The 13,025-nt window shown below is 50.6% G+C and overlaps 1 protein-coding gene and 1 pseudogene across 1 annotated transcript; one reads left to right on the top strand and one right to left on the bottom strand.

Annotated features, from left to right (window-relative positions):
• Positions 1-2,568: 2,568 nt before the first annotated feature.
• Positions 2,569-4,160, bottom strand: LOC101557069 (pre-mRNA-splicing factor RBM22-like; annotated as a pseudogene).
• Positions 4,161-10,094: 5,934 nt separating this feature from the next.
• LOC101539161 (protein Red-like) lies at positions 10,095-11,744 on the top strand. Its single transcript, XM_055147230.1, has one exon. It carries the CDS (start codon positions 10,095-10,097, stop codon positions 11,742-11,744), a length of 1,650 nt encoding a protein of 549 aa, XP_055003205.1.
• Positions 11,745-13,025: the final 1,281 nt, after the last annotated feature.

Raw genomic sequence — 13,025 nt, 5'->3', positions numbered from 1 at the left:
GTTTCTCCCAGTCCCCACTGCCACCCTGGGAGGCGGCTCTCCTGCTCACAGCGCAGGGCACGGGGGAACCAGGAAGCAGAGGGGCAACGCCAGGCCGGGCTCTGGCGAGGAACCGAGCAGTCTGCCGGGCATGCAGTGGTCTCGGCCGGCCGAAGGATTTTCCTCGGATGTAGAAATTTCGGGGCTCAAGCCGGGCTAACCCACGGGCAACCCAGAGGAAGCCTGAGTCTCCATGTTCGTCTGTCTTAGGCCAAAGCCACATGCTCAGAACAGCCTGCCACCCTGAGCGTGCATGCGGGCATTCACACACACCTTCCCCCGACATTGCCAAAGCCTGCCACGCTCCTGTCAGGCAGCAGACACGCTTGGGTCACCCGAGCCATGGCAGGGAACAGACCCAAGTCCTCCGTCCCCAGCAGGAAGCACACGGCAAGTGGCCCCTGTGAGAAGGAGCCTGTCCTGCCCGCCTTGACACTGCCCCAGGGTGGGTGACACGGAATCGTTTCTACCAATCAGAGTAATGGAAGGACGCCCTTCCTGCTGATGGACACGGAGAAGGATCTGGAAGAGCCTCAGGGCAAGGAGCCCCAAGCAGAAGCTCCGGAACTGCTCCCTGCTGCCTCTTCAGTCTAGAAATAGGCTGGCCGGGCGGCTGGGATCAAAGCGGCCGCAATCAGGAGGTTATAAATAGGGAAGGTCGGCCTGGGGCCACGCCGGCCGCTGGCCCCGAGGAGCCTTTGCGGGTCCTGGGCTCCGGCTGAGCCGAAAGAATGAACACGATCATACACTGGGAACATGTTGAGACTCTTCCGGGACTTGGGCACGGGAGGAGCTAAGAACATCTTGCCCCTAACATTCTCCTCCTCAACTGTCCTTCTCCAAAACTAGAGAATAGAATTAAGTCTCCCATGCACCCAGACTTCAGTGGGGATCTTAGTCCCCTCCTTAGATGCCATGTAGACTCTTCTTTTACCGTTCCAAATCCTGGTCTCTAGAGTCCCTTCATCCGGGAACCAGGGGGTTATTTCATAAGCTACTTTAAGGTGGGCCCGGAGTTGGTCTCGGGAAATGCCATCTTCCAGGTTCCCTGTCCTGCAGGAGTGATGCTGAATCAAATCCATAAATGCTTGGTCTGTTCTGTCTGGCTCGAGATACACTGGCCGAGCCCGGGGAGGCCCAGGTTCTGCCCGTCCTAGTGAACGCTACAATCAGAGTTCCAGCCGGGAGTCCCGCGTCTTCTGCCCCAATACTCTCCGTTTTCATGGCAGCTTGTGAGTGTTTTATAGGAAATTCTTTAAAATTATTTCATCCCAGGCACCAGGTTTCTTCAGCGATACACACTCCAGGGTATTTGTCTCCATGCAATTGTTAGAAATAAGAACTTTAGTTTTTGTCTCTTTTTGGTAGCATAGAAGGAAAATGACCAGTGAGTCCTTCAGCCATACGTGAGGAAAAGGGAGGAAAAACCTGGATCATGCTGGGTGCTGGTTCTGACGCGCCTTTCTGAGGTGTGGCTGCAGATGTGTTCAACCACACTCAGGTCACGGCAATGATTAGCACGAGAAATCTTTGTTTTAGATATGTTTTTATTTATTTTTTATTAAATCATCGTGAGATACAGTTATAAAACTTTCTTGTTTGAGTTTCAGTCATACAATGGTCGAACACCCATCCCTCCACCAGTGCACATTCTCCACCACCCATGTCCCCAGTGTACCCCCCCACCCCAACCCTCCCCCTGCCTCCATGGCAGACAGTTTCCCCCATACTCTCTCTCTCCATTGGGGCATTATGGTTTGCAATACAGATACTGAGAGGTCATCATGTTTGGTCCTTTATCTACCTTCAGCACACGTCTCCATCCCTCCAACCATCATTGACTTAGTGATCCCCTCTCTATTCCAGCTGCCAGATATGTTTTTAGATGATAAAAAGGAAAATACTCAGTAGATATTAAAATGATCCAAAATTAATTAATTAATTAATTTATTTATTTTACCACAGGTCAATTTTCTCCCCCCCACACCCTACAAAGATACAAAACATATTCGATTAGGATGGTAACTCAGAGCTGGACTTTACAATTCAGAGTTCCTGTTCCCCGTGGAGATGAGGGGACGTGACAGGTCTTACTAGTAATGTTCTAGCAGAAATCAGATGTATTGACGGCAGCTTATCTGCAGTCCATCAGTCCTTTGAATACATACATGCAGGAAAGCATGACTGTCCAACTGCCTGCACCTGAACATATACAGCTACCATGGACACTACAAAGGAAGGAAAATTATGTGTATTCCCAGGGTCATTTACTGGGATTTTCATGCACCTTTTTTTTTTTTTCTTTTTGGGTCACACCCGGCAATGCTCAAGGGTTGGTTACTCCTGGCTCTGCACTCAGGAATTACCCCTGGCGGTGCTCAGGGGACCATATGGGATGCTGGGAATCAAACCCGGGTCGGCCGCATGCAAGGCCAACACCCTACCCGCTGTGCTATTGCTCCAGGCCCCTCACGCGCCTTCTGTTCCGCAGTGATCAGGGTGGGAGAGTGCGCTGGGGGCTGCTGTGTTTCAAGGCTGAGCTCCCATCCTCTGAGGGTCCTGAGAAGGATAACGGATTGGTCCTGGCGCCCTCATGAGAGGAGGGGGTGGTCCCATCAGGTGGAACAGGTGTGGCCCCAAACCCGGGGGTGGGGGAGGGGTGATGTTCACCACAGCTAGAGGACCGCCTGGGGGTGGGTTGAAGTAGCTGGCAGAGATTCTTTTTCTGCAGGAGGGGGAGGAAGTGCTCCTGGCAGCCCCGGGACAGGCTCTAGCTCCATCCCAGCACCTGTGGCCCCGCCCTTGTCCTTTCCTCGCCCTCTCGCTGCTTGGGACCGGCCCCACCTCACGTGGAGCCTCCGGCTGTTGACGATCAGCTTCTTAAAGGACACGTCAGCAGCCACCTCTGCCGCCTGCCTGGTGGCAAACTGAAGGAGAGCACACTGCGGTCTCTGCGCGACAGTCACCGCCCGGGTCTCTCCAAACTGAGAGAAACGACCCCTCAGATCCGTCGCAGTCACGGCGTCTCCCAGACCGCCCACATCGAGGGTGGTGATAGTCCTATCCTCGGGCGGGTCCAGCCGGGGCATCGTGGATGCCCGCCTTAACAGTCTGTCTGCCACGGGGTCCTGGACCCCACAGTACCGATCTTGAGTATTCTGACGAGCAGGGGGGTCATCTGGCCCTGTGGGCTGCTCGTGTCGGCACGGACACTCCTCTCCTCTCTCACACTCTTTCACCCAGAAGGAGCAGATACAGGGCGATTTCTTTTGTAATAAGGTGCCGTTCGTGCCAGCTTGAGACGCGTATTCCTGGGGCCGGCGGGTTTCCCGAGCTCGCCGACGGGCCGTGTTCCATCTGAGTTAGAATCTCTCTCCCACATTCTGCATGTGGTACTCCTTGTTAACATCTGACTTGGGCAGATCCTCCTTCAACGACAGCCCTGCGTCCCGAGGAACCTGGACGGGCAGCCGTGCCTCAGGCCCAACAGGCAGGTCTGACAGACGTTCTTTAGTCGGCTGCAGGTCTGGCACACTTGGGTTTTCTTGACACGCGTGTGAACTCCAGGACGCCAGCAAAACACCGTGAATGGTCCAGCACAGATCTTGCATCCCGTCCCGGACTTTTCTTTGGTCATCCGCACATACGGGTTTTCACCAAGACACTCTGGCACAGAATGGGAAGTCCTAAGTAAGAAATAAATTCCACAGAAATGGGAAAAAAATAAAAAGAGGACCAGTCAGATGGTCCATTCTATAACTAAGGGACCAATCAGAAGTCCCGTTCCTCTGGCCCTTTATTTCCCCTGCAACATCATGGCAGGACAGTGCCCCATCCTTCCCCAATCCTTATCAAAGTGTCCTGGATCCCAGTGGGTTTGTTAGCAATGTCGGGAGTTAAATGAAAGGCCCCGGGGCAGATCTGGGCCTAATGGAGTCTGTGCAGAAGCTTCTAAGCACCCGAAGTAAAAGGAGCAGCCGGGGCAAAGGTCCTGAGGCAGGAACAAGTCTGAGATGACAGGAAAAGCTATGGTGTCCAGGTGGGCTGGGCGAGCCCCAATTCTGGATGATCTTGATGGACTCTAGTGACCTCAGTTTTGGCAACAGCTCGTTAACCGACATCCCCTGAAGTCTTTGGGGGAGATTCCATTCAGGAGTTCTAATCCAGCTATGTTTTATTAATTATAATTTTTTGAATCCAGAGTGCCATCTGTCCTTGTGACAGTGGTCCCTTCTCTATCCCAGCTGCCCGCCCCCCAGCACGGGAGGCAGGCTGCCAACCGTGGGCCAGTCCTACTGTCCCTCGGTGTTAGTCTCATACTATGTTTTCTCTCTAGATGTGTTTTAGAGCACTAGAGAGGTGAGCAGGACACCTACGGGAAAGCTGGCACCTCTGTGCACACTCACAAGTGTGTCCATACATACAGGAAGCCTCTGAACACGAGGGATGCAGGAAAGGCTTCCTGGGGTCCTCAGACTTGACATACCCTATGATGACCAGAGAAATAGAGAGCGGTGTATTGCGCATGCAATGTCTCGTCGTAGTGAGGGATATGTCTCTCCTGTCCTCACCTTGGGGGCACCTGCTGTTTGACCCATAAGATGATAAACGTTGGGACTGGAGAGAGTTCTGCATGTAGGGTGTTTGTCTTGCACACCGCTGACCTAGTGTTGATTCCTGGTAGCCCATATGGGTGTGTTCCAAACCCCCCTCCAAAAAAACAAAACAAAACCTCAGCGCAAGGAAATATGATCGGTGTCCATTTCAGCGGCATAGATCCTTAAATCTTACCTGCCCAGAGTTAATCTCGGAAAGGAAAGTGTAAAGCCCTCAGTATCCAAGGGACACCACCAGATCTTGCTGAAAAGTGTACAAATGATTAAGACATGGGAAAACCTTTAGGTTTTCCTTATAGCTTGGCATTTAAAGCCAGTCCTTCTATATGTGTGTGTATATATGTATATGTATGTATATATATATATATATATATATGTTGCATATATATAGACGTTGGTCTCATTCCCCTGACCCTGAAAGAGCCTCCAATGCGGCATCGTTGGGAAGGACAAGTAGAGAGAGGCTTCTAAAATCTCAGGGCTAGGACGAATGGAGACATTACTGAGACCGCTCGAGAAATTCGACGATCAACGGGATGATGATGAACGGGGCCGTGCAGGCAGTACCCTATGGTTTGCATGGAGTAGGCATGACGCTTTCTTCCCCTGTCCTAGAGTGGCAGGCGGTTAAAACATACTGGCCCCGAAGGCGTTACCGGCACGTTCCAGCCCTACATAGCCCCCATGCCTCTGAAATTACGGGGACGAGATTGACCTAGACAATGGCAAGTAGAGTTTAGAATTCCCACTCCGCCTCCCCCTAATTCTGAGGACACCCCCACTTTAATAGGGGACAATGCAGTGTTGCAGCCGCCACCTCTCCATTCACTGGACATATAGAATGTTACCAATAATGGAGATATTCCCCCACTTGATACACTTGAGTGTATAGGGGAAACTTATATCAGCTGCAAGCCAGAAGGGGCGGAGTCGAGAGGCTGCACGACACCCCCTCCCAACCCCCCAGGGCTCGCGAGACTTCCCCGTGCGGCCGGGACTGGGCGAGACTGTGGGAGGAACCGGGCCAGGCATGCTTCTGCGCCTGCGCACTGAGTCCCGCACGTCCCGTGGTCATTGAAAGTGGCCCTTTCGATGGACAGTTGGTGGAATTCAGTGTGAAGACATTTCTAAGCTGCCTAAGTTTGAACCTTTGTTAGTGCATTAAAATCCCGAAGCATCCAATTGTTCACTGAAAAGTTGAGACTGTTTTAGGGTGTTTTTCGGGTATTTTCTGTATAAAATGGATTTGTTTCGGTCAGAGCCAACAGTTGTTTTAGCTAAGCTTAGATATCTAATTATGTCAGTATCAAGATGCCAAAATGCGTGACTTTGTCCTCCTTACATTTATTTGCTTTGTAATGATGATTCATCTTCAGTTAAAGACTTAGCACCTCCAGGGTGCTTTGAGTATGACAGGGTGTCCCTGGCAAAGCCCTGGAAGCCCACCCACAAGTTTCAGGTTACACAGGTGTTTCTGGTGAGAGCTCAGGACGTTTGGGGAGTGGAGGGTGGGGAGCTCAGACAGCCACACCCATGATCCCAAACCACCACCCATGTAAGCTCATTGGGCCCAGCTGTACTGATTTGAATATTGAAGAGATTAGCTGCAAAAATTCTGTAATCTGTAGGCAGCCATTTTACCTTACTGATCTTATCCTATCACCATTTGTTTATCACTAGTAACGCCCATGCCACACCCTGCGTTTCTATTGGGGGTCCCGGCATGCATACTATACCACCTCCTCCCAGCAGGGAGGTATAAATACTGTAACTGCCCTAGAATAAACGCCTTTTCTCCCTCCTCTGGGCTCTGCATCTGTTCATTCAGCTGCGTCCCCTTCTCAGCCCCAAGAAGGGTTCTCCCTGCTGAACAGGACGAGACCTCCACATCGACCCCCACATCTGGCGCTCAACGTGGGGCAACAAGGGACCACTGAACCCCCGGTCCAGTTCACGTCGGCCGACGAATTCACGGAAAAAGTGAGTATTTGAGGGTCGCCTCTCTCTTGGCACACACCCTGGTACGGGAATGGCCTGCTTACCCTCTGATTCCTCCACCTCTGTTTACTCCGGGGAATTCCCCACTGTTTACATCCTTATTCTCGCTAATTCTGCTTTTTCTATTTGGATCTTAATAAGTGAGATTCTTAAGGCGCAAAAAAAGACTGAGGGAAAAGAGTTCCAAGCCTCCCTCAGTCTGTGGGGATGAGCTGCCCCCCACCCCCATGCAGGGGACTGACTCCTCAAATTCTAGTACTATAGACTCTGACCATCCTGCTCCCCTATCTGAGCCCTCCCGAGTGGAGGCACCTCTGAGACTTTACCCCGTGACTTCTGATATCCCCGATCCCTCTCCCCCGGGACCTAAATCCTTGCATTCAGAGGACGGGGCTACCCAGGTAGATGAGGAGGCAAGGTGTCAGCCCTCAGCTCCTCAGCCTCCATCAGGAACACAGCCACCCCCGTATCTGTCCCATGCCACTGCCTTTTTTAACCCCCCATATGACACCAGTGAGGCAGTCCGCCAGCTTGCCTGGGACACTGCCGCCTTATGCACAGTTCTCCAACAGAAACAGGAATATTTCCAAGTTTTGACTCAAATAAGGCAGCTGGTTCAGGAACAAGTCAGTGCCCTGCAGCCTTCTCCCCTCTCCCAAGAACCTAGTGCAAACTCGGTCTCTCCTCCGCCCCGCCACACTCTAGCTTCAAAACCCACGGCTGCCTTCCCAGTTACCAGGTCCCATTCTCGGGCCCCCAATGACCCCACCTCTGCCACAGCTCCACCTGATGATCCCTCAGACAGAGAAGTTGAGGAGGCCTATCAGCCTGAGGAAGGGGCACATTTTGAAGAGGAAAATTCCCCTCAGGACATAGCTCCGCAGGCACCAACCCGCCAAAGCTACCCTAGATTAAAATTCGAAGACCCGAAAGATTTAAAGGCCGCTGTCTCTTCTTGCGGCCCCACTGCTCCTTTGACGCTTGGCCTTTTGGACTCCCTTAGTGAGGGATGGCTCACGCCGAACGACTGGTTCTCAGTCGCTAAGGCTGTCCTGAGTAGGGGAGACTATCTCTTGTGGAGAGCAGATTATTTAGAACGATGCCAAGAAATGGCATGCCTCAACATCACAGAAGGAGGCTCTTCCTGATCCTGGATCTTTGCTAAATTTCAGGGCCATGCACCATTCGATTCTAATGAGGTGCAGGCTCAATTTCCCCTAGGGCTACTTACCCAAATACAAAAGGCTGCCCTCTGGGCTTGGAGGGGACTTCCCTCTAAAGGGTTGGTAGTAACATCCCTAGCCAAGGTTCCTCAGGGAGCTAATGAGCCCTATAGTGATTTCATAGGGCACCTCTTGGAGGCGGCTGAAAAATTTATGGGAAGCGAAGAGACGGATAATGAGCTAATCCACCACTTGGCCTATGAGAATGCTAATCCCATCTGCTAGGCTGCACTCTGCCCCTATAAGCATGGGAAGACCCTCTCAGAATACAAACGGCTATGCTCCAATGTTGATCCCACCACCCCAAAAATAGGGCTTGCTGTAGGGGCTGCCTTCAAACAGCTTGCCATTCAACCAGCGAACAGCCAGAACAAGCTGTGCTTTGGCTGTCGGCAGCCTGGACATTTTTTTAAAAACTTTCCCAATAAAAAACCGTGGCCCAGACCTAGATTTCTTTGCCCTGTGTGCAAACGGGGTTTCCACTGGGCGTCAGAGTGCTGCCAGAAGGTCAGGCCGGGAAACTGAATACAGGGCCAGCCCCAGGGCCCCCAATTCGCTCCCTCTCCCATGACTGGGGCACCTCAAAATCATGGGCTGCTCAACCTATCGGCGTCCAACCCCTTGGCAAAGCCATCCCCTACTCAGCCGGATTGGACCTCTGTGCCACCTCCCGCACAATATTAGTTAAAAAACAGGGTCCCCAGATAATGTATGTCAATGCCTGTGGCCCTTTGCCATCTGGAACTTTTGGCCTAATTATTGGACGGGGCAATATGCTCGCTCAGGGTGCTCGAGTACTCCCCGGGATTGTAGATGCTAATTTTCAAGGGCAGATTGGAGTAGTTGAATCAATCTCCCCATTTTCAGTCTTGGACGCTGGCGCGTGGCTAGCATAGCTATTACTCATTCCTATAACAGTATAAAAACCACCCCCAGTGTCAGACACTTTTGCATTTTTTGCCCAACGCATTCTTGATCACAAGGGCATGATGATTTTAGAAATCAACAGGAAGGAGTTTTTAGGTCTGATTGACACTGGCAAGGATATAACGATCATTGCTAAAAAAATAGACTGGCCGAAAGGGTGGCCCCTCACCCCCACTGACTCACCTTCAGGGTATAGGTCAATCCCAAAACCCTATGTTAGCTCATTTCCGCTTGATTGGCGCACGCACCAAGGAAGGAATATCCGGGACGGTACGCCCCTATGTTCTGCCCGGGTTTCCACTCAATCTCTGGGGCCGGGATATTCTTTCACAAATGGATCTTTTACTAATTGACACCACGAGCCTAGACATACTCCTTGCAGCAGGTTATTCTCCCGGAAAGGGTCTAGGAAAAACCTCCAAGGCATGCCTGTGCCACTGGCTCTTGACCCAGTGAAAAATGACCGCACAGCTTAGGTTTTTTTTCAGTAACTGTCCCTGCTCCTCCTGCACCACATATGGATAAGATCATGTGGAAGTGCAATGAGCCTGTATGGATGGACCAGTGTCCCCTTCCCACTGAAAAATTACAGGCCGCCAAGTTGTTAGTGCAGGAACATCTCACGGCGGGACTCATAGAACCCACCTCCTCCCCCTGGAACACACCCATTTTTGTTATAAAAAAAGAAAACCGGCAGTTGGCGACTGCTACAGGATCTACAAGCAGTAAATAAAACCATGGTCATTTTCGGGGCGCTTCAACTTGGACTGCCGTCCCCAGCAGCCAATCCTCCAGAAATGTATAAATAGTACTTGATTTCTTAGTCAAGATAGTATTTGACTTTTTCTCAATTCCCTTGCATCCCGATAATCGCCCCCGTTTTGCCTTTAGTTTGCCAGCTATTAATTATAAAGAGCTCATGTAGCATTTTCAATGGAAAATTTTACCCCAGGGAATGGCAAATAGCCCCACACTATGTCAAAAATTTGTGGCACAAATTCTTGCTCCCATTAGGGCACAATGGCCCGACATCTATATGGTCCATCATATGGATGATATACTGCTTGTTGGATCTGACCCACAGGCCACTATGCTCTGTTGCAATCAGGTGATCCGTGCGTTTACTCAATCTGGCTTTCAAATTGTCCCTGAAAAAATTCAGATCGCTGACCCTTATATCTTTCTTGGATTTTGTCTTTCAGGGGTCCTGTGTACTTTTGCAAAAAAAACGCAGCTGAGGCCGTGTTGTTGGTTCCTGAATTCCTGCTGGCGATAGAAGGACGCGGACAAAATGCCTGAGCGAGACAGCGAGCCGTTTTCCAATCCGTTGGCCCCACATGGCTACGATGTGGACGATCCTCACTCCTCCCACCAATCTAAGTGCACCAATGAGGATTTCAGAAAACTTCTCATGACCCCAAGGGCTGCGCCTACCTCTGCACCACCCTCTAAATCACATCACCATGAGATGCCAAGAAAGTATAATGAGAAGGAGGATCCAGATGCTCAAAGGAGAAGAAAGAAAAATTATTATGCAAAACTTCGCCAACAAGAAATTGAGAGAGAGCGAGAGCTAGCAGAGAAATACCGGGACCGGGCCAAGGAACGAAGAGATGGTGTGAACAAAGATTATGAGGAAACTGAGCTGATCAGCACCACGGCAAACTACAGGGCCGTGGGCCCCACTGCTGAGGCAGACACATCAGACACATCAGCTGCAGAGAAAAGAAGACAGTTGATCCAGGAGTCCAAGTTCTTGGGTGGAGACATGGAACATACCCATTTGGTGAAAGGCCTGGATTTTGCTCTGCTTCAGAAGATTCGAGCTGAGATTGCCAGCAAGGAGAAAGAGGAGGAAGAACTGATGGAAAAGCCCCAGAAGGAAACCAAGAAAGACGAGGACCCTGAAAACAAAATTGAATTTAAAACACGTTTAGGCCGCAATGTTTACCGTATGCTCTTCAAGAGCAAAGCGTACGAACGGAATGAGCTGTTCCTGCCGGGCCGCATGGCCTATGTGGTGGACCTGGACGATGGGTATGCGGACACGGACATCCCCACCACTCTTATCCGAAGCAAGGCGGACTGCCCCACCGTGGAGGCCCAGACCACACCGACAACAAGTGACATTGTCATCAGCAAGCTCACACAGATTCTTTCCTACTTGAGGCAGGGAACCCATAACAAGAAGCTCAAGAAGAAAGATAAAGGGAAGCTGGAAGAGAAGCCGCCTCCCGAGGCCGACATGAATATATTTGAAGACATTGGGGATTATGTACCTTCTACAACCAAGACACCACGGGACAAGGAACGAGAAAGATACGGAGAATGGGTGCGTGATCGTGAAAGGGACAGAGAGCGGGACAGGGAACGGGAGCGGGACCGAGAGAGAGAGGAGAAAAAAAAGAGACACAGCTACTTCAAGAAGCCAAAAGTGGATGATGAGCCCATTGATGTTGACAAAGGACCTGCATCTGCCAAGGATTTGATCAAATCCATCAATGAAACATTTTCTGGTTCCACTGGCTGGGAAGGCACTGAATCACGGAAGAAGCCAGAGGACAAGAAGCAGCTTGGAGATTTCTTTGGGATGTCCAACAGTTATGCCGAGTGCTACCCAGCCACGATGGATGATATGGCTGTGGACAGTGATGAGGAGGTGGATTACAGCAAAATGGACCAGGGTAACAAGAAGGGCCCCTTAGGCCGCTGGGACTTTGATACCCAACAGGAATACAGTGAATATATGAACAACAAAGAGGCTTTGCCCAAAGCCGCATTCCAGTATGGCATCAAGATGTCTGAAGGGCAGAAAACCAGGCGCTTTAAGGAAACCAAAGACAAGGCAGAACTTGATCGCCAGTGGAAGATGATTAGTGCAATCATTAAGAGGAAGAAGATGGAAGCTGATGGGATTGAGGTCAAGAGACCAAAATACTGATTTCCATTGATGTATAGAAAGATTCTCTCAAGGATGTGTGTCCCGTTGCTTCAGTTCCCAGAAAAGTCGCAAGATTTTTTGTATGTGAATGTTTATAAACTTTTACTGTGTAATCATTTGGCTCCATTAAAATTGGTTATCCTGGGGCCCACGTGGCAGGGCACACAGTGTGCCTGCATGGGGCACAGGGGTCAGTCCCTGGCTTCACATCGCCTGTCTTTCCCCCAGCAATATTGGTTGTTGCCCTAATGAACTCTGAACACCTCCAGAAGTAGCCCTCACTATAAATAAATAATTAAACCTAAAAGAAAAGAAAAAACACAGCTGAAGCTTACTTCGTTAAAGACACTACATGATTTTCAACAACTGCTCGGGCATATTACATGGCTCAGTCCCTATCTGAAACTTTCCAAAGGAGACCTTATGCCCCTTTATGACCTTTTGCGCGGTGATGCTTGTTGGGGACGGGCCTAGGCACCGCCTGCCTTAGTTCCTGCAAACGGGAATGAGTATGGGGAAACGTGGCATAAGGGCGAGCCATCCCCTGAAAGCCGACCTTGACAAGCGGCCAAAGGGCCACCGTGCTCTGGCGGCCAGCCTGGAAAGGGGTCGAAGGGCCACCATGCTCTGGCGACCTGCCTCCTGAGAAAAGTTGAAGGGCCACCATGCTCTGGCAGCTGGACTCGAGAGGAGGCTGAAGGGAGGATTGGCTCTCGTCTTCCATGGCCATGCTCAAGGCCACATCTGCTTTCCCATGTTTCTCAAGGCTGAGAGAAGGAGCCGAAAAACAAGATCGGCAAAAATAAAGATGCTCTCACCACTTAATGTTCATGCCACTTATGTAACCTGCTGATTATTGCTAAAAACTATGTAAACCAGCTTGGATTTCAATAAACTTGCTGTATGCCGTATATTGCATGCAGTCCTCCCTAGCCCACTCAACTCTCATTCCCTCTCTCCAGCCGAGGTTCAAGTTGGCCGCGCAGGCTGCGGCAGATGCTGACCCTTCTTCCCCTCGGAGTCTGACACCAGTGGCCTGAGAATCCCTAGTTCTCATAGAAAAAGCAATTGAAGGTCACTTTGTTTGCTCTCTAGATTACCAGCGCCCTTTTCACCTTATTTTCGCTACTCCTCATTCCCCCACGGGCTTAATTTGGTTTTTTTTTTTCAATTTTTTATTGAATCACCATGTGGAAAGTTACAAAGTTCTCAGGTTTATGTCTGTTATACAATATTCAAACACCCATCCCTTCACCAGTGCCCATATTCCATCACCAAAAA

This window comes from Sorex araneus, chromosome 9 (genome assembly GCF_027595985.1).
Source record: "Sorex araneus isolate mSorAra2 chromosome 9, mSorAra2.pri, whole genome shotgun sequence".
NCBI classification, from domain to species: domain Eukaryota; kingdom Metazoa; phylum Chordata; class Mammalia; order Eulipotyphla; family Soricidae; genus Sorex; species Sorex araneus.
The sequence above is the reverse complement of the archived record's forward strand: the minus strand, read 5'-3'. Positions and strand labels throughout refer to the sequence as shown.

Coding starts and splice junctions, on each gene's coding strand:
- LOC101539161 (XM_055147230.1), top strand. CDS start 10,095: ATGCCTGAGCGAGACAGCGAGCCGTTTTCCAATCCGTTGGCCCCACAT.